This window comes from Chiloscyllium punctatum, chromosome 11 (genome assembly GCF_047496795.1).
Source record: "Chiloscyllium punctatum isolate Juve2018m chromosome 11, sChiPun1.3, whole genome shotgun sequence".
In the NCBI taxonomy this organism is placed as follows: domain Eukaryota; kingdom Metazoa; phylum Chordata; class Chondrichthyes; order Orectolobiformes; family Hemiscylliidae; genus Chiloscyllium; species Chiloscyllium punctatum.
The window spans coordinates 10,393,557-10,415,902 of NC_092749.1; the positions used below are offsets into that span (position 1 = coordinate 10,393,557).

General features: G+C 40.7%; 1 protein-coding gene across 1 annotated transcript; it reads right to left on the reverse strand.

Moving 5' to 3' along the window:
- Positions 1-1,146: 1,146 nt before the first annotated feature.
- Positions 1,147-14,287, reverse strand: vip (vasoactive intestinal peptide). Its single transcript, XM_072580103.1, has 7 exons — positions 13,932-14,287; positions 13,442-13,559; positions 11,768-11,908; positions 10,879-10,977; positions 8,197-8,322; positions 4,217-4,313; positions 1,147-1,528 (listed from the first exon to the last, which is right to left on the reverse strand). Exons 2-6 carry the CDS (start codon positions 13,546-13,548, stop codon positions 4,235-4,237), a joined length of 552 nt encoding a protein of 183 aa, XP_072436204.1. The 5' UTR covers positions 13,549-13,559; positions 13,932-14,287; the 3' UTR covers positions 1,147-1,528; positions 4,217-4,234.
- Between the last annotated feature and the right edge of the window lie 8,059 nt (positions 14,288-22,346).

Consider the following 22,346-nt stretch of genomic DNA (forward strand, 5'->3'; position numbering starts at 1 on the left):
GAATATTGTGTCCAGTTCCGGTCGCCCTCTTATAGAAAAGATACAGAGGTTTTGGAGAAGGTGCAAAGAAGGTTTCCCAAAATGCTGCCCGGACTGGAGGGCTTATCTTATGAAGAGAGGTTGACTAAGCTTGGACTTTTCTCTCTGGAGAGAAGGAGGAAGAGAGATGATCTGATTGAGGTGTACAAGATAATAAGAGGCATGGATAGAGTTGATAGCCAGAGACTTTTCCCCAGGGCAGGATTGACTGCCACAAGGGCTCATAGTTTTAAGGTGTTAGGAGGAAGGTCTAGCAGAGACAACAGAAGTAGGTTCTTTACGCAGAGAGCTGTGAACGCATGGAATGCATTGCCAGCGGTGGTGGTGGAAGCAGAGTCATTAAGTAACTTTAATCAACTGCTGGACATGGACATGGATAGCAGTGAGTTGAGTGGTGATTAAGTTAGATTATTTTATTTTAGATTAGGTTTAATCCTCGGCACAACATCGTGGGCCAAAGGGCCTGTTCTGTACTGTACTTTTCTATGTTATTTATAGATAGAAACAATTTGCAGAGCTACAGGGAAAAGTAAATTAACTTTAAGTTAAATCAGTAAAGAGAGCCAGTGCAGACGTGATGGTCTGAAAGGCCTCTGTCTGTTCTGTAATGAATTTGTGACCTGTAGTTGCAACCTTACTTTGACGTTTTTATCTATGGATCACTCTGTTGACCCTTTTTACATATGTTATGCACCAGTGAATATTTGTCACTTTATGTTGACTTGCTATTGCACTTTTCAGTCAATATTCCAAAAGCCGCAAACCTTTCTTCAGAGTTTAACTCCCTTTATGTCCGTACTCGATAGTTTCAATCCATTTGTTCAGACATATCTCTGGAGTGGGTGGGACTTGACCCAGACTTATTGTCCAAGAATTAGGGACACTACCACAGTTCTGAATCTGCACTGCAGCCCCTGCAAGGCCAATGTCTCCTTCCTGAGGTGCTCCCTCAAAACTGAATGCAGTCCACCAACTGGTAAGCTTTTAGCAAATAACACAAATTTCATCCCTTTGTATTGGGTCCCTTTGACATAAAGGCTTCCCTTGCAACTAGAGGATGACAAAGGGAAACAAATTATATACGACTTAATACATCAGAGATATAATTCAAAGTTTATAGTCCAGAAGTGATAACAATTGAGAACGCATTAACAGCCTTGAGTGGAATGGGTATGTTTACAACGTAAGTTAATACAGTGTGTCTTTCACATGCTGCATTCAATACATTTATTAGGGGTTAGGGCAGTATAGAAGAGTAACATTGTCAATCTATATTTAATAGATATATACTTAGACAAAGGTTGACCATAAAAGGATGTTATTTATAGTGAATGAATGGTGACTCTCATTTACAAGGAACTAAATAGGTCACCAAGACTTTCACTACACAACATACTCGCTTTGGAGTCTGATGCGTTCTCTCCTGATTAATAAAGGAAAAAGGCTGTATGTAGTTTTCAGCTCAATAATTCGGAGGTCTTCAGAGATTCTATTTAAAACAGAAAGAGCAGCTATTAGTCAGTGTTTGTCTTTCTCGAGTCAGAGACTCAATACATTCAGTGAAATTGTAGCCCCCCCTTCACTGTCCATTTCAATGAGAAATCTTTGAGAAACATTATGTTAATTTTGGCCTTATTAACTGAAATAAATGACAAGTTGATTTAAATTCTTGACAATGATAAATTTTGGTCCAGGTAAAAGGAAGAATTCTCCCACTTCTCTCCTGGTCTCACACTGGATAATTTACCTCTACCTAAGAGATGACAGGTAAAACAACTCTATAGAGGTCATATCCTTTCACAAAGCCCCCCTTTATTTACATGTAGATACGTGTATGGAATGACCTGCCAGAGGATGTGGTGGAGGCTGGAAAAATTATAACATTTAAGAGGCATTTGGATGGGTATATGAATAGAAAGGGTTTGGAGGGATATGGAGGCTGGCAGGTGGGACTAGATTGGGTTGGGATATCTGGTCGGTGTGGACAGTTTGGACCGAAGGGTCTGTTTCCATGCTGTACATGTCTATGACTCTATGACTCTATGTACATAGTACTTGATATACTAGCTTTCTCATGCCAGGTCTCAGTGAACAGAACCCCTGACATCCTGTTTATATCTGTCAGCCAGGGTTTCCTGTTTGGACCAGAATAACAGCCCCAGTCAGGGAACACATATTCCAAGAGGTCTACCTAGCTGATTTCAGTAGAATCACTGCAGCAGGGAACTCCTTTCAACATGGCAACTAAAAGTTCGCACTTCAGAGAGCTCTGTACTCCCTTAATATTGCATCAAGAACATTGCCTAGTTTGTGTGCTCCAGTCTCTAGAGCAGGAATTGAACCCACAAATCTTCTTAGTATTCATTTCACAATCTGCTTTTTAAGGCAAGTGTGGCCAAGCTCACTTGCAACTATTTGGTTTACATTTGGTTGGGAGAGGCAAGATGGAAATCTTTAATCTGGCCCATCCATCAGGGGACTGATGCAATCTGGTTGGCTAGTCATTTCATATCCTGGTCAATTTCTTTCCACATTTTACTTATCAATTGTAAATTTAGCAGCATTTAAAAATGGTACAGAACATCTAACTGCTTCCACTTGCCTTGAAGAAAGATTAAAATGATTCCCCCCTTTAATCTAGAAACAGCAATGGAACAGATGACAGACTGAGTAATCAACAAATACTTTGTTAAATAAAGGGAAAGAAAAGCAAATACTTTTACACTTCAAAAAAAATTGTAATTCAATTGGCTCTCCAGAGGAGGTGCTTTGATAGATTTAATTAGCCAAGGCAGGAATAGAAAATGGTGGCATGGTAATGTCACTGGACTGGTAACCTTGATATCTATGTTCATGCTCTGTAGATATGGATTCAAATCCCAACCACAACAGTTGGGGGAAATTTAATTCAATTAACTAAATATTCTGGAATTGGTAAACTCATCACAGTAGCGGAGACCATGAAATTATCAACTGTCACAAAAGCTTTGTTTCAGTAACACCCTTTAAGGAAGGAAATCTACCATCCTTGCATGGTCCAGGCTACATGTGACTCCTGACAAACAGCAATACAGTTGGCTCTGAAGTGGCCTCCCAAGTCACTCAGCTCAAGGCACCCAGAGAAGGCTGACAATTGTTGGCCTTGCCTGGGATGCTCACGTCCCATGAAAGATTAAATGAAAAAGTCAAATTGATGGAGTCCTACTCTCTAAAATCAGGTCACTTTTAAGTCTGCCACTGCTCACAATAAATCTCAGGAAAGTAAGGCATTGACTGCAAATGTGTATGGGAATATTAGTAGGAAATATCGCAATGATGAAACCTTTAATTTTAATTCTATAATATTTCCCAAACATAGTCCAACCTGAATATTAGTCGCTGATGTAAACCACTTGAGGAAAATGCTTCATCACTTCTCAATTACTTTATAGCAAAATCTCTGACAGGAGTAAATACAGTCTATTCCAGAGGAAGCTGTACATTGCATTAAGCACCTTCAAGCATGGCATTCAGAGAGATTACACCCAGTAATACAAGCTACCCTATTGTATCTGTGGCTGTGACTCATATTCCCTTTTAGCATAACTCGCAGCTCAGAGCACGAGGTTGATGAATTTATCCTTTTATCTACAAAAAGCCTCTCTAAAGTAGCTTTGATAAAATATTGTTATTTCCAGACCATTGTGAACAGAAATTTATTTCCAGATGCATCATCACACAGATTGCAAACCCATTTCAATGAATGGAACTGTTCTCTTTTTAATTGATTCTCAGGATGTAGGTGTCACTGTCAAGGTCAGCATTTATTTTGAGTCTTTAGTTGTCTTCGGACAACATTAGTGCACCTTCTCCTTGAACCATTATTCCAATACAACTGAGTGGCTTATTAACCACACTGGTATGTTTAAGTCAGACTGGGAATGGATGCTAGATTTCCTTTTTGACAGGACATTAGTGAACAAATGAGTTATTAAGGCAATCTGTCAGATGATAATCCATATCGTACATGCAGGAAGTTAAAAAACAGAAAAAACTCCTTTGCCGTACTGTACTGACGAAACCTGTGAGAAACTGATAGTTTGTTTTAATGCAAATGATTACTCACTAACTAAAAATGCACTTACTGAAAATTCTCCAGGACTTTCACATGCAGCCTTGTGGGAGAATCTATACCTACCTAATCTTGAAGCTGACTCTAAATCGTATCACTGGCATAATTTTCAATAGGCGAGGGGGTGATTAAGGTATCATCTGAGTTTGCATCTTCATGGTGGCTGGAAAATTAGAACGAGTTGTTCACCATACTTAGAATAATAATGACAGTAGTAATTCTTTCTATTCCCTAGATTTGTTACCATTAACTCTTGAAAGGCATTGAATCATAACTTAAAAGTAATTGTTGAATCAATTCAGTTGGAAATCTAGATGAAAAATATCCAAAAAGAATTCAATGCTAAGTTCTACTCTATGAAGAAGCCCACTTCTGAAAAGTATTAGCAAGTGCATTGCTTAAACTGGAACAAGTACACTTAAGCTTAAGTTTCGTGCACATGTTTTGAGAACAAATTTGGCAGCAGGAGGATTGCTCAGACTTCAGGACTTGAGTGTCCATATTATTCTTCCAAACATTAGAAGTTTAATGAGATTGTTATAGCTTTTGATTTTGTGGGTGGGTTAGCTTGGTTGGCTGGATAGGTCGTTTGCAATGTAAAATGATTCCAACAGTGTGGGTTTAATTCCCACACCTGCTGAGGTGACTATGAACAATGTTTCGTCTCAAACTCTCTCCTCACCTGAGGCATTGTGACCCTCAGGTTAAATCACCATCAGTTCTCTCTCTCAGGGGAAAGTACGCCAATAAAACTATGGTGACTTTACCTTGACTTATATTTTAATCTAAGGTAAAATGAAATGGGCTTTGGAACTTTTCCTCAGGCCTGTCCAACAATAAGGTGGGGTAAAATGGCTGTTAGATATTATCGGGAGATTTAAGTTGTTTTATTGGAAAGAAGGTGGGAAACATTCACGCATGAACCAATGGCAGCAACAGTCCTGTTCACATTAATTAGATTTATAATCTCTAAAATCCCTGGAACATGGTCAGATTGTGAAGTTGTAAACACATGTTTTAATTTAACTTCATGATAAGTGATTTGGGGTCTCAATGTGGCGAATCAGCCATCACAAGGTCAATGTGATTTACATTATCATGGAGTTGGGCTTTGAGGAAGGGCTCAGTTACAGAACTATCCCTGAGAAAATTACAGTCGCTTCATTAGGATCTGGGGGAGGGAATGAATAAAATTTGATAAAGTCTGTTTGGTTCACTATACAGAAACAGAGTGGTGCCCATGCTCAGGTTGAAAGGAACAATGTATGAAGGATTTGCAACAAGGATGGAAGATTTGCCTGGCCTATGCCAGATGGAGAACCTCCAGGAAAACTAATCATAAAATATAGTTCTTGGGTTAAAAAGGTACCTGGTTGGGAAATAAAAGTAAGCAAAGGAAGCAAGCATTTGCAAGCTAAGGATCAATTTAGGTCTGGATCTGGGAAAACTGATTGCCTACTTTAAGGGCAGAGTTATTTGTAGTTGTGAAGTGAATTTTTCTTTTGTCGACAGTAAAGGGGAAATTTTCTGTTCTGTAGTTGACAGTATAAGTTTACTACATAGTGTTTAGCTAATAACACTTTTAGTTTGATTGTTACAGAGAAAGATCTTAAAATATGAAAAAGCGTTTATCACCCTTTTTACTATTAACGGAAAGGGTGAATTGTTTTAAGGTTGCTGGTCTCTCCAGAGATAGTAATGAATGGTACAGCCACTGACAAACATGTATGAAACAACTAGGAAGAGCATGTTTTTACTTCCCACCTTTCACAAACTCAAGACCTTCCAAAGGACTTCACAGCCAATTAAGTAGCTTTAAGATGAAGTACTAATATAAGGAAAGATACGTTTATCAATTTCCAATGCCACGGACCCACTAGCAGCAGTGAGATAATGAATACTGGTTGAAGGAGAAATATTGGTCAAGGCACCATTTTCAAATAGGGTCAGTGGATCTTTACATCTATCTGGGGATATTAAATGACAGAACGCCTAACAGTGTAGCATCCCTTCAACACTCCATTGAACCATGTCTTACATGTTGAATTGAATATGAGAGGCTTTGGATAGAGAGACTACAGCTGGTTTTGCAAGGTTATGTAATGCAACAACCAAGGATATGACAAAAGCAGAGATTATGAGTGTTTAAGTTGAGAAATTGAATATATTGTTGGATACACTGTGTGCAGGGCAAACACATATTGGGTTAGATCAGGTAACCTGTGTCTTGGTTGTTTCTCTACACAATTTTTATACCATGCATACTCAGGACAGGTTTGCATTGAAAGACATCAGTACCAGTGTAGATCTGGGCTTATGGACTCTTGAGGCACATTCTGGTCATTTTCACGAAGCAAAAGGAGAATATTGTAGAGGAGAAGAATGAGGTACGAGATATTAGACCAGAAAGGATCGAGGTTAGTTATGACCAGGTGTTATCAATTGTAGAAAGAGTGAAAGTAGACAAGTCCCCTGGGCCAGATGGAATTTATCCGAGGATTTTCTGGGAAGCTAGGCAGGAGATAGCAGAGCCTTTGGCTTTGATGTTTGAGTCATCATTGTCTACAGGTTTTGTACCAGAGGATGGGAGGATTTCAAATATTGTACCCTTGCTCAAGAAGGGCAGTAGAGATGACTCAGGTAATTATAGACCAGTGAGCCTTACCTCTGTTGTAGGAAAGGTTTTGGAAAGGATTATAAGAGATAAGATTTATAATTATCTAGCAAACTACAATTTGATTTCAGATAGTCAACATGGTTTCATCAAGGGAAGGTCGTGTCTCACAAACCTCATTGAGTTTTTTAAGAAGGTAATGAAGCATGTAGATAAGGGTAAGGCAGTTGATGTGATATACATGGACTTCAGTAAAGCCTTTGATAAGGTTCCACATGGTAGACTGTTGGAGAAAATGTAGAGGCATGGAATTGAGGGTGATTTAGCAGTTTGGATTAGAAACTGGCTTTCTGAAAGAAGGCAGCGAGTGGTGGTTGATGGAAAATATTTAGCCTAGAGTCCAGTTACTACTGGTGTGCCACAAGGATCTGTTTTGGGACCACTGCTATTTGTCATTTTTATAAATGACTTAGATGCAGGCATCGGTGGATGGATTAGTAAATTTGCAGATGACACTAAAGTTGGTGGATTAGTGGACAGTGTGGAAAAGTGTTACAGGTTGCAGGGGGACTTGGATAAACTGCAGAATTGGGTTGAGAGGTGGTAAATGGAGTTCAATGCAGCTAAATGTGAGGTGATGCACTTTGGGAAGAATAGGCAGAGTACTGGGTCAATGGAAAGATTCTTGCTAGTCTGCATGTGCAGAGGGATCTTGGAGTCCATATACATAGATCCCTAAAAGTTGCACCCAGGAGGATAGTGCTGTTAAGAAGGCATACAGTGTGATAGGTTTCATTCGTAGAGGGATTGAGTTCCGGAGCCGCAATATCGTGCTGCAACTATACAAAACGCTGATGCGGCTACACTTGGAATATTGTGTACAGTTCTGGTCCCGATATTTTGGGAAGGGTGTGGAAGCATTGGAAAAGGTGCAGAGGAGATTTGCCAGGATTTTGCCTGGTCTGGAGGGAAGGTCTTATGAGGAAAGGCTGAGAGACTTGAACCTGTTCTGATTGACAAGAAGAAGGCTAAGAGGGGATTTGATAGAGACATACAAGATGATCAGAGGATTAGATAGGGTAGACAGTGAAAGTCTTTTTCCTAGGGTGGTTATTTCAGTGTGTATGAAGGGGCATCACAACAAATTGAGGGGTGATAGATTTAAGATAGATGTCGGAGGCAGGTTCTTTATGCAGCGAGTGGTAAGGGCGTGGAATGCCCTACCTGCTAATGTAGTCAACTCAACCACATTAGAGACATTTAAACAATCCTCAGATAAGCACATGGATGATTTTGGGATAGTGTAGGGGGATGAGCTGAGGATAGTTCACAGTCAGCGCAACATCGAGGGCTGAAGGGCCTGTTCTGTGCTGTGTTGTTCTATATTCTATATTCTATAATCTTGTCATTGCTCCAAATTTATTCAAAGTACCTTGAATGGGCATTTGTTATCCTTTCGAGATATTCTTTTGCTGCCTTCTTCTGCAGTTGAGTGGTGTACATATGAGTGAACAGACTATCAGAGTGACGTTTGCTTATGTTCTGCTCATCCTGGGTTCTGGTTATCAGAAACAAAAGCATCTTCAGTCTAAAATGTTCAGGCCAAGCACATGATTCAGTTAAAAAGATTCAAAATGCCTGTTCCCCGATCTCAGAAGTACATTACACATGATAAAACGTCTCCATTCGAATTCTTCCGTTAAGTGGCTGAAACCATGATTAAATTCAGAATGAAAAGGAGATTATGCTTCAGTTATACAGAGCATTGGTAGGATCACATCTAGAATATTGTGTACAGTGCTAGTCACAGTGCTTAAGGATGCTAATGCATTAGAAGCAGCTCAGAAAAGGTTTACTAGATTAAGACCTAGAATGAGTAGGTTGCTTTGGAGGAAAAGTTAAATCGGCTCGATCTGTATCCTCTGGAGAAAGAGTCAGTAGTGACTTAGTTGAAACATAAAAGATCTTAAGCTGGACATTGAAAGGAGTTTCCTCTTGTCAGGTGGAACTGGGAGTGATAGTTCTAAAATAGGGTGTTGCTCAGCTTAGACAGATGAGGAAACATATTTTTTCTCTAAGAAGATTAGGAGTCTTTGGAATTCATTTCCTGAAAGCGCAATGGATGCAGAGTCTTCAAACATTCTGAAGGCAGAGATAGATAAATGCTTAATTAGCCAGGGGATGAAAGGTATCAATGATGTGCAGGAATACAGAGTTGAGTTAAAACCAGATCAACCATGATCTTATAAAATGGCAGAGCAGGCTTGAAGAGACAAGTGGCTTACTCTTGATCTTTGTTCAAATGGAACACCCTTTAGATTCAATTAAAATTAAAAATTTGGGGAAATATTCATCAATACAGTTGCCATATCAAAACACTGAGTCACAGAGTCTGACATCACAGACAAAGACCATTCAGCCCATGCTGGAATATCTTTCAAAGGGTTATCTAATTGCCCCACTCTATCTCTATCATCCTGCATCTTTTTGATGCCTTCGTTTTGAAAGTCAGTATGGAATCTGCTTCCATCAACTTCATGCAGCATATGCTGGACCAGGACAATCTGCAGCACATGATAAACCGTATTTTCCAATGACCTTAAACTGATGCACTTTGGTTATCAAACCTTCCATCAAATGGATTCTTCACTCTTAAGCTTTTAAAAACCTTCATAATTTTGAACAATTCCACTAACTTGCTCACTAACATAGTGAGTAAAGCACATACAATAAGGAGTTGACCATTCAGCCCTTGAGTCTCCTCCACCATTCAGCAAGGTCATGGCTGATCTGATTGTAACCTCAAGCCCCATATTCCCATTTACAGTTGATAACTTTCACCTCCTTGCTTAATTAGAATCTATCCACCTCAGTCTTACAAATCTGCTCGGACTTTGAATTTAAAACAGTATCCCCTAGTTCTTGATTCTTGCATGAAAGGAAATGTCCTCTCCACATTCACCCTGTCAAGACCCTCAGGATTTTATGTTTCAATTAATTCACCTCATGTTCTCAAAGTCCAACAGATTCAAGTCGAGAATATGCAACTTTTCCTGGTAAGATAAACCACTCATTACATATTATTACTTATTAGTCTGGAAAACCTTCTCTGAACTGCTTCCAATGAATTTACATGATGCCTTATATAAAGTGATCAATACTATGCACTTTTCTATTCCCCTCACAGTAAAGAATAACATTGCTAGCTTTCCTATTCACTTGCTGTAGCCATCTGTATACCAGTATTTGTGTGATTCATGTACTAAGACACCTCCATGACAGAAAACTGTAATGTTTCACCATTTAGAGAATATGTTGCTTTTTTATTCTTCCTGCTGAATTGGGCAATTTCACATTTCCCACATTATATTCATCTGCCACATCTTTGTAGAATCACAACCTATTTTTTTGCAGCTGCTTTATGTCCTCTTCACAACTTACTTTCCAAGTTATCTTTGTGCCAACATCAGATTTGGTAATCATAACTTACATTCCTTCATCCAAGTTATTTGCATAATTTGTAAGTATTTGAGGTTCCATCAATCCATAATACCTTCCGCTTATTTCATCTTACCAACCTGAAAATTCCCATTTATGTCCACTCTCTATTTCCTGTTGAACAGCCAATCTTTTCTTTCTCCAGTGTGTGCATGCTCAATCCCCACCACACCATCAGTTGGGTTTATATTTGTTTTTATGACCACTGACAATTTATTGTCAATTGCAGCCAAAACATTTCTCCTCTCCCTCTAATGGAAAAGGGCATTTTTCTATTTGGTGTAACAATGTCCAGTTTCTCAGTGTCACTTGAAAAATGTTATCATTTGTATGAGAACATTACTGAGGAGTAGTTTGCTCATCACTTTAAACTATCTTATTATTTAACAGATTTAGAAATGCAATGCATTCCCCAACTCATTGCTCTTGTGTTGATTGAGGGGGGAGTGATTGACATTGATGCTCTTGTTTACACACTTCATGATTGTAAAGTTCAATCACATTCAGATGCAGTTTGAAGTCCCAAAATCTTCCATGTTCTCCAATGCTGAGCGCCTGCCCACACTCAGTGTGTCCCTGCCATGCCACTCCCCACTGCCCCCAAGCATCCACATACCTTTTCCCCATCAGTGATTCCAGATATTTCCGAGCAGCTATTTCACCAAGCAGTTTGCTGTAGTCGTTGGTGAAAATTGCATCTGAATGTCGTTTTGCTCTGGAGGAATGGAAAGAACCACATAGACAGTTTTAATATAGAGGACTTTTGAGAGATTTATGAAAAATGATTAATTACAAAAGTATTGGACAGTTTGTGCAGAACTGTTGGATCAGTCTCTGAAAGGAAGGGTTCTCTGGACTTTGCCCCCCAACATCAACTACTCTTCCCTTGCAATTGTTTCTTCTTGACATTTATAAACCATTCAAACACACAACAGCACCTGCCTAAACAGTATGGCTACTGAGAAGTCATGTGCTCAACAGTCATGGGAATAAGAGATTGCCTTAGGCATGAAGGTTGGGCCTGTACTCACTGGATGTCAGCAGAAAGGGAGGCAATCTTCTTGGAAAAGATTTTGAGGCACTTCTTGGGAGAGGAAAGAATCGAACAGTGGGCACAGTTCATAAATAAAATGTATTTCATTTAAGATAGAAATGAGGAGATAATTCTGCTCTCAGTTGCACCTCTTGGGAATTCTCTTCCTATGAGCATTGAAGGCAAAGTTACTGAATATATTCAAATCTGAACTAACAGATTTTCTTTTTAAAATCAAAAAGGAGTCAAGGGTTATACGGCTGGGGAGGGAAATTAAACAAGAGAAATAAGGCTGCAACCAGATCAATCACGAATTGAGTTTGAACGTGGAACAGGCTCCAAGGTGTGAATGACCTGCACCTGTTCTTTTTTTCCTAAGTTTTAATGTAGATCATTATACTGGACCAATATCGTGAGCAGTTCTGAATGTTTTTTGTTTAAATATGCAAGATTGGCAATGTAATTCTCTCACCTTGGCATGCTTGCGGACAACTGGTAATAGACTTTGTCGCTGTCTGACAATGGGTTTTGGTAAATGTCACGATCAGCTCTCACTGGTGATTGAGACTGATCCTCACTGGACTGTTCATCGAAACCAACAGCATTTCGCAGTCTGAAGGTCAGAGGTAAATAAAGTCAGTCCAACTATGGTCAGCCATGATGGAGCCATCACTGGCGTCAGATTACGAATTAACATGGGTCTAATTATAAACAGCATAAGGCTGGCTCACAATGTGTTGCTGTAATTCAGTGGCCACAGTGCAGGCAAACAGCATAGACAGAACCAAATATGGCGACAATCCAAACTATGGAAAGTATCAAAATAACAGAAACTAATTGTATAAAAGGGTGATAATACGCAATTTGAGGCACAAGTGATTTTGTCACTATCTGTAGGCACTGGTTACTTCATCGTTGAAGTCTTCCAGACGATTTCCCCTCCGTACCGATTAGGACAAACCTCGAATTATCTAATCTTGGCTCAACACAGGATCACTGCAATTCTACTCCGACAACATTCGGGACAGAGTGAAGAAAGCCGTTCGCAATAAACAGCGAAAATCTCAATCGGATGGATGCCCTTCTCTTCACCCGGGACAGTGGGGGAATTATTCAGCGTTACTATCCAGCGTGTGCCGTACGTAATGATCGACTGATATTGAAATCCAGGATAGAGTCGGGAGGGAATCTCAGATTGCACACTCCCTGTTCAATCTGCAGAGTGTAGTGTAAGGCGACTTGTGGTTTCTGTAGGAGTGTTATAACATCTGCAGCTCATAAACAGGTTATTCATCGTAACATTGATCCATGTTGAGGTCCCCCCTTTCCGACCTCATCACCTCATTCTCCCAGTGACTCTTTCCCACTCCCCCCACCCCCACCCCCGCCGCACAGATGAAATGTGTACAATTTTACTCGGTATGGTGGCCATAATTATTTATGAGCATTATATACGCACTGAATGTGATGGATTGATATCAGGCGAAATGAAATGAAATACTCTGGACGTTGTGATCATCATCAGCGAATCCTCCCCGCTCCCCACCCCCAACAGCGCGTGTTGTCATAGCAAAGCTCTGGCCTTGAGGCTGAGCCAGCCATCCCACCCCCAAGTAAGTGTATGTCTCCATCCTGCAATGTATAATCGAGATTGTAGATGAGCCCATAGGAAAGAGGAACAGGAGTAGGCCATTCAGCCCCACGAGCTTGCTCTACCATTGAACAGCATCATAGCTCATTCCACACTCCTCACTTCCCTGCTCCTTTCCGATAACCCTTGATCTAACTGGTCAAGAATCCATCTTCATAATGAAGGGCTTTTGCCCGAAACGTCGATTTTCCTGCTCCTCGGATGCTGCCTGACCCGCTGTGCTTTTCCAGCACCACACTCTGGACAAGAATCTGTCTCAGCCTTAAATCTACAGAATGAGCCACCTCCCCACGAACCTCCTCCCTCCCCTACCACAACAGCTCTCTGTACAGTTCAATGCTATATTTTCAAATCTACAATAATGTAGGATTGCCCACATTCGCTCAGGATACTTTAGACAAGGAAAGTTAATGGGGCGGGTGGGGCTGGGGGTGAGGGATTGAAATGGAATTGAGTGCCTTTGGAAGCTGGAGAGAAAGCGGGGAGTGAACTTACCCCAGGTGGGAGTAGGTTCCGAGAGCCGCGAACCCCGATGTGCGGGAGCAGAACACATTCAGAAGAGCGAAAAGCGTCAGGAAGTGGGAGCTGAGCCGGATCATCATTGCGTCGGGTCCTGAAATCCAACACACAAAGCCGTGACCTCAGGGTCTCTCACTCGGCTGAATGGTTTCCGACCCGTGTCCTGGCTGAAAAATTAGGGAAGTCCACTTTGGGGGGAAACGTGGGGTGACGGAATAAAAAGACCAAAGTTCGCCCTTCAAGCTTTCTTGGAAATAAGACAGACTGGAATCGAAATTCTCATCTGTTCTCTCTCAAACCCATTTCTCTCATTCTCTCTCTCTCTCTCTCACACACACACACACACACGCGCACAATAACTATCAATTCGTCTGGAAATACATGGGAAAGTACACTGTTAAAAATGATGCAGTTTTGCATTTTCCAGAAAGAAATTTATCGACCGAAAGCCAGTTGAAAGACTTACCAGATACAGCACTACGTTGTTGCTTGAGGCTGTAGTTGGAGGTTTGCTCGCTGTCCTTGGTGCTGAATTGGACAACGAGAAACGAAAGCACAAAGGATCTCTTTCAGTTGTTTGCGTCTGTTTCTGAGCCTCTGCCAATCTCTTTAGCTCTGCGTCTCTCTCTTTCTCACAGTAAGGTCGAGATCTCCGAGTTCTCTTCAAGTCCCAGGACTGGAACTCTGATATCCAACACTCAGAAACTTGTGGGTTTTATACGACAGAGCAAGTCACCGTCCACGTGGAGCAGTCACGCTCCAGTTCCAAGGAAAAAAAAGAACAAAATACATACACAAGGACGTCACCGGCATTCCCTATGGAGTGAGAACACGTAGTCAAAGCCGGTTTAACAACTTATCGAGGGAGGTGCTTGTAATGCGTGGTCATCTCCAGAGCCTGGTCTCTTCTGTATATTGAAATGTTCAGTGTCAAATTCCAAACTTTTCCCGACTTCTAATGTCCCTCCATTAGAAATGTTCACGTTTTAACAGTCCCCAGCCCCCTACCGTATAGAATCTTACAGCACGGAAAGAGACATCACAATGCTTTTCTATTAAACTAACCAATATCTTAACCCCACAAGTTTCGCTCCTTCAACTAATGATCGAGTTCTTTTTGAAAAAGCGTTTCAAAGTTGTGTATCTCAAACACATCTCACTCCCTCTATAAAGTGCTAATGTCTCCTTTGGATCTTTTGCCAATTATCTTAAATTTGTACCTTTTGGTTACTGACCCATTGGCCACAGTCTCTTCTCATGCCCTCTTCATTTTCAATCCCTCCATTAAATTTCCCCTTAACCTCGAATGAACAGGAACAGTCTCAGTCTTTTCACGTCATGAAAAAAAAATCGCTTTTAGAAATCTATTTAGATATGGCTGAATTGTCTGTTCAACTGATGAATAGCTAAAAACACCCAGACACAATAATTCGAGCAATTGAATATGACCTGGACATTAGAATTTGTGCAAATTTAGACTTTGTACTTAATATTTCTTCTCCACCTCCAATTGTCGTGGCATTAGATGCAGAGTAGATACACACGACTGTATATGTCTGTATCAATTTTGGTAGAATATGATATTAGGAATTTCTACATGGCACATTACCTTGTCAGCGATGAAATTATTAATCAAATGATTTTTTTTATATCAACAAACTAAGACAAAAAGGAAAATTAATCCCAATTGGAAACTGTCTCGGTATAATTGGTTTGCGTGCAATTGCAAGCTCAGTCAATGGTTTGAATGTATTAAGCGACAGTTTAGTAAGAGCCTGTCGATACCTTGGGTGGGTTAGCAAATGTAATCTAATGAAGGGTTCACAAAGTTTATGTATGGATTAATGGACGCGGCGACTGCAGCAGAATCTAATCGAAGAGTTCAGAGAGTTTGCGTTCAAAACAGTCAATGGTTGGTTGATAGTGGGGCAGTGGTAGTGTCCCTATCTCTGAAGCTCCGAGGCCGAGGTTCAAGTAATATCTATTTCATAAAAGTCATATTATAATATGTCGGTTCAGAAATGTTGAGTGTTAGCGGTGATAGTAGAAGCGAGACTCCCGAATCTCTTCTGTGTAAAAAAAAACAAACCCAGATGGTAGAAGGCAGTAAACGGAAGGGAACTTGTGTCACAACAACGACATTAAATGGCCGGGTACAACATTATTCCGGGAAACATGCACGGCATTTCTTCAGATTACTGATATGGAGGAGGCAAATTTAGGATTAGTTTAATCAAGGAATTCAAGAGAATTTGCGTGTAGAATCATTCATATCCAGAAACGAAGTGGTGTGGAATTTAGATGAATTCCAGATTAATTGAATGCTCATTAAGAATTCTCTGGGAACATTTTGAAAATTAATGGAATATGTCATAGATGGTCTCTATGTAGGAAACGTTGGATACTCGAGAGTAAATTATAATCGTAACTCAACAAATCTGTTCAATTCGTTAATCAATGGATACCTAATTGCAAGTTATGGGCTACGATTTAATAAAGGTTTCGTTGGGTTAGGGATACCTGGGAATTAAAACAAAAACGTTTTTGTTCCGGAGCAGAAGTGCTCTTATATACACCTGGAGCACGTGGAACTCGAACTCAGGTCTCTCGATCTCGGGATAGGGACACCACTACTGTACAACAAGAGAACCCCAGGGATGCTATAGGTGCGATTCTAATAAGGGAACCCTGTTAATCTGACAATTCACTGAATTCAATATGACAAAATGGTCGGTTACCTGGATCCCATTCCCAAATCAGACCATTTAGATTGCGTTTTAGTGGGCTTTGTTTGTAGATATCTAACTGGTCACATGACTGATTACTGGTGATAGTTAATGATAAAAGAAAGCCATGGTAATTTGGTGGTGGAAAAGCAGCTCAGATGTGCGTGATAGCTCTTCTGGATAATAAAAAAAAATCTAGATTGTATTTACCTCTAGACCAAGTGGCCTGGGTTCAAGTCCCCAGAGGTGTGGATTAGCATCTCTGAACAGGTCCATCAGAAAATATCTAGCTCGCTTTAAGGGTTGAATGGCACAGTGGTAGTGTAACTAGCTCTGGTCCTGAAAGCCTGGGTCAAGCGCCACCTGCTCTCGAAGCATGTCATAACCCATTTGAACAGATTGATTCAAAGCATCTGTCTGGATTGCGTTGTGGCTTTCCTCCAACGGCTTAGCTGCTAGATTGGAGGACGATAGTGCGTCCCAAAATAAATTAAGTTGTCTTGAGGAGGGCTCATGTGAAACAGTGATAGTGTCCCTACTTTTGAGCCAGGAAGCTTAAATCAAGTCCCAGCAGCTCCAAAGGTGTAATGACATCTCTGACAGGATGATTAGTTGCATTGAAAGCTGATTAAATAATGTATTGGATTTGTGTTGAGCTTTTGTGGTGCAATGGCAAAATCCCTACCTTTGAAACAGGAAGCCTGGGTTCATGCACCATTTGTTCCAGAGGTGTGCAATAACAACAATGCTCAAGTTAAAATGAAAACATCTCCACCGATCACTTACTCGTAAGCTGACAAGAACTAAGGCTACCCAAAGGGGAAAGCTAATAATCATGATCCAAACGCAGCGAATGTTTTCAATAGGAACCAGCAGCTGATTAATGAGTTGACAAGCACGAAATCTTCTTTGCTCTTTTGTTAACATATTCACCCCTAAATCAGACACAAAAGATCTGTTTTAAATAATGTTTCTTTCATGTTTGAACTTAACAATCAAACGCATTGAAGGAATTTATCTTTTGTTCTCTAGTTTGTGAGAACATTCATTTAAAATAAAATCTTCCGATTTTGTTATGGAGTGCAGGCATTTATTTTTCTTTTGTTAACATTTTTGTTTGACTCGCCCAGTTCGAACTGAGTGCAACAGATCATCAAACGGAAGTTGAATGTGTTCTCATGAGCTGCATTGAAAGCTGATTAAATGAAGTATTTTGATTCATGTGTCTTTAATTTTATGCTTCCCCAATTAAGAGTACACTTGACGTATTTGGAACTGAATGCAATTAAGTGATCTTTCACTTTCTGTAATGTTTCAGTATTTGATGGTGGTATTAAAGTGAAGGTGCCCAGATAAGTATCGTGAGGGAGTTCTAACAATATTTGGACTAACCATCATCTGCGAGGTTGATATACAAATTCAACTTTAAAATGTTAGTAAAGCTTTCTCATATTTATTACGTTTCCATGTTCTAACGAATGTCACTGTGTATTGTATTAGTTTAACTTCTTCTGGATCATTTTGAAACGAAGTTGATAACACTTAGTTCTGATGAGAAAAAGCCTGTTGGACACCAGGGAGTGAGTCATATCCTAATCAAATTCAGATAACAAAACTTTTTTCAGAACCACTTGAAAGTGAGAATCTCAGTAAATTAAATCTTTAGAGATATCTGGGATATCTTCAAAGAAAAATAATTTTTAGTATGGATGTGTCTTTTTCAAAGTGTACAATTGTTGTGTATTTCTGATGAAGGGCTCTCACCCCCAAAATTTGAAGTTTTTGTTCATTCAAGTTCCATCCAGATTTGAGCCTGCAATCCTGATGGTCATGCAAAAGTTGCTACACTGTTAGAGATATCATCTACCAAATCAATGTGTTGAAACAAACTTAATGGACCCTAGCAGTTGAAAGTAAAAGTTTATCACGATTGAGATCACATCAAGAGAAATACCAGGGAATGCAACATTAAGCAATGTGACTTAAGTGGTGTTTGAAATCACAATTATCCATTCACATTACACTTTCACATCTGCTTGAATATATTAACAGCCAGAAAAACACACAGTATCCTTTATTGCAATCACATTCACTAACACACTTTAGAACTCACCTCGGCGTAATCTCAAAGTAAGGAGCCATCCATTTAAGACAGAGATGAGGAGGAGTTTCTTCTCTCAGAGGCTGGTGATCCTGAGGAATCCTTTCTCCAGAGGGCTGTCAAGGCTGCGTCATTAACTATGTTTATGACTGAGATAGATTGTCAATCATTAAGAAAATCCGGGGTGATTAGCAGAAGGCAGGCACAATGACAAGCTCTATATTAATGAATGTGAAATTACAGAAATGTATAATCCCTACAGTGCAGAATGAGGCCATTCAGCCCATTGTTAGTCCTGGTTTTCTGCAGAAGCCTGGTGTCAACCCCAGCCCCACCTTTCTCATATTCTGACAAATTCCTCTGCTTCAGACAATGTTTGAATTCTTCGACTGCCATGATTTAATCGCTGCTAAAGTTTAAAGTGGGACATTCCAAAATGCCAACCACTGACTGTTTGAAAAAAAAGTCTTTGTCGTATATTCACAGCTTCTTTCATCAATCACCTTAAATCTGTGTCACTTTATTCTTGAACCTTCCAATAATGTAGTTTCTCCCTGGGTACTCTGTAGATACTCCTTATGATTTTGTACACCCCCTTAAAATCTGTTCCCAATCCTACCTTCTCCATGGAGACTACCCCAGCTTCTGCAGTCTATTCTCAACTTTGGTACCAATCACCTTAATCTTTTCTGCACCCTCTCCAACATGTACATATTCTTCTTTAAGTGTGTTACCTGGAACTTGACACTACTTCACTTGTGGCCAAATCATACCCTGTTTTACACAGGGTCACTATAGCTAGGAGGGTTGGTTAGCTTATTTGGCTAAGATGTTTGGTTTATACTGTAAAGTAATGACAAAAACATGGTCCAATTCCTGCACTGATTGAGGTTACCATGAATAGCTGCCCCTCTCAACCTTTCCCCCTCCCCTGAGGCTTGTTAACCCTCCAGGTTAAATTGCTTCCAGCTGACAGTCTCTCATGAAAAAGCAGTTCAATAGGAGAATGATAGTTTTACTTGTATTAAACCTGCCTTGATATTGTAACCTATACCACTATTTATATGGTCCAGGACTCTACTGTATTATTTTAAATAACACTCTCAGTCACTTAACCTATCGACATTCCTTGGTAGGCACTTTATATTATCTTCACAACTAACTTTCCTACCCGCCTGTTGCATCATCAACAATTTAGGAATCATACCTTCCATCCCGTCATCTATATCAATTATCAAGTTAGGTCCCAGCACTGATCCCCGTGGCATGACAGTCATGATATCTTGCAAACCAGAAAATTACTCATTATTAAGTTTTCTGTTAGCTTGTTAATCTTTTACCCATGTTTATATATTCCCCTCATGCCAAGTGCTTTTAATTTTCACCAACTTTGTGACATCTAATCAAATGAATTCTAGAGATCTAAATACAGTAAATCTACCAGTTCTATTTTATCTGCAACATTTCACATTGTTAAAGAAGTTCAGTAAATTGAAAGAGAAATCATGTTTAATCACAAAACTTTGAATTTTACAAATTAAATATAATATCTACAACAACAGCTTTTAAATCCTTCCTCAGATAACTGTTTGGTGCTTTCTGACTCTCTCCCCTTTTGAGTAAAGGACTTATATTCATTATTTTTCAATCTAATGGAATGATTCCTGAACACTTAAATAAATATGTCAAGTATTTCACATTTTTTTGGATGATAACTATTTGGATTCGGGGACTTGTTAGCTTGCAGCTTCAAAACTTTACTCTGTATCATGTTCCTGGTGGTAGTAAGTTTTTTGAGTTCTCCCTCAATTAACTAATAATTATAGTTTTATAGTTAGCTTGGAGTTTGAGTAAGTTTTAATTCCTCCAAAGCTTTTTTTTGGTTAACCAATAAGATAAGTGGATCAAAACCTTCCAAAGCCTTCAACTCTAACTCAGAGATCTTTGGAGGGTTCTAGCCATCAGATAATTGCCCATGAGGATTTTCAACTGCCAGGCAATTCCTTCTGAATGAGCTATTTCAGGATTTCTGCAAGATTCTGACACACAATTCCAATCTACAATTCACTAACAACTATCTTATCAGAAGGTTTGGGTTATTGTTTCTCCATGTTCTTCATACAAAAATGAATTAGGTATATATGTGTTAAAGTGCCACTTGTCCATTCATTCCACCAACTAGAATATCTTGAAGTTTATCACGATCCTCCACATTTTGTGTCATCTGACAGTTATTGAATATTTTCCCCACACAACCATTCAGGTTATCCAATCCCTCTACACCTCCATCCACTATGACCAGGGCCTCCAAGCCCTCCATTTTTTCCTCTCCAGACATCCCTAACAGTCCCCTTCCACCGACACTCTCATTCGTTTGGCTGAAGTGGTTCTCACCCTTAACAATTTCTCCTTTGAATCTTCCCACTTCTTCCAGACCAAAGGGGTAGCCATGGGCATATGTATGGGCCCCAGCTATGCCTGTCTCTTTGTTGGCTACGTAGAGCAGTTGATCTTCCGTAATTACACCGGCACCACTCCCCACCTCTTCCTCCGCTACATTGATGACTGCATTGGCGCCACCTCGTGCTCCAGTGAGGAGGTTGAGCAATTCATCAACTTCACCAACACATTCCACCCTGACCTTAAATTTACCTGGACCATCTCTGACACCTCCCTCCCCTTCCTGGACCTCTCCATCTCCATTAATGACGACCGACTTGACACTGACATTTTTTACAAACCCACTGACTCCCACAGCTACCTGCATTACACCTCTTCCCACCCTACCGCTTGCAAAAATGCTCTCCCATATTCCCAATTCCTCCACCGTATCTGCTCCCAGGAGGACCAGTTCCACCACAGAGCACATCAGATGGCCTCCTTCTTTAGAGACCACAATTTCTCTTCCCACGTGGTTAAAGATGCCCTCCAACGCATCTCGTCCACATCCCGCACCTCCGCCCTCAGACCCCACCCCTCCAACCGTAACAAGGACAGAACACCCCTGGTGCTCACCTTCCACCCTACCAACCGTCGCTTAAACCAAATCATCCACCGACATTTCTGCCACCTCCAAACAGACCCCACCACCAGGGATATATTTCTCTCCCCACCCCTTTCTGCCTTCCGCAAAGACCGTTCCCTCCGTGACTACCTGGTCAGGTCCACGCCCCCAAACAACCCACCCTCCAATCCTGGCACTTTCACCTGCCATCGCAGGAACTGTAAAACCTGCGGCCACACCTCCTCCCTCACCTCTATCCAAGGCCCTAAAGGAGCCTTCCACATCCATCAAAGTTTTACTTGCACAGCCACTAATATCATTTATTGTATCCGTTGCTCCCGATGCGGTCTCCTCTACATTGTGGAGACTGGGCGCCTCCTAGCAGAGCGCTTTAGGGAACATCTCCGGGACACCCGCACCAATCAACCACACCGCCGCGTGGCCCAACATTTCAACTCCCCCTCCCACTCTGCCGAGGACATGGAGGTCCTGGGACTCCTTCACCACTGCTCCCTCACCACCAGACCGCCTGGAGGAAAAACGCCTCATCTTCCGCCTCGGAACACTTCAACCCCAGGGCATCAATGTGGACTTCAACAGTTTCCTCGTTTCCTCATTTCCCCTTCCCCTACCTCACCCTAGTTCTAAACTTCCAGCTCAGTAACTGTCCCCATGACTTGTCCAGACTTGTCCTACCTGCTAATCTCCTTTTCCACCTATCCACTCCACCCTCTCCTCCCTGACCTATCCCCTCCCCCACTCACCCATTGTACTCTATGCTACTTTCTCCCCACCCCCACCTTCCTCTGGCTTATCTCTCCATGCTTTAGACTCATTGCCTTTATTCCTGATGAAGGGCTTTTGCCTGAAACGTCGATTTCGCTGCTCGTTGGATGCTGCCTGAACTGCTGTGCTCTTCCAGCACCACTAATCCAGAATCTGGTTTCCAGCATCTGCAGTCATTGTTTTTACCTCCAAAACCTGAAGGTCCCTATTATATCCATTCTCCAATTTAAAAAACAACCATCACTGACCACAACCCTTTGTTTC

Coding starts and splice junctions, on each gene's coding strand:
- vip (XM_072580103.1), bottom strand. CDS start 13,548: ATGATGATCCGGCTCAGCTCCCACTTCCTGACGCTTTTCGCTCTTCTG. Junction 10,978..11,767: donor TTGTCCGCAAGCATGCCAAG/GTGAGAGAATTA, acceptor CCATTCCTCCAG/AGCAAAACGACATTCAGATG. Junction 4,314..8,196: donor ATAACAAATGCCCATTCAAG/GTACTTTGAATA, acceptor CTAATTTTCCAG/CCACCATGAAGATGCAAACT.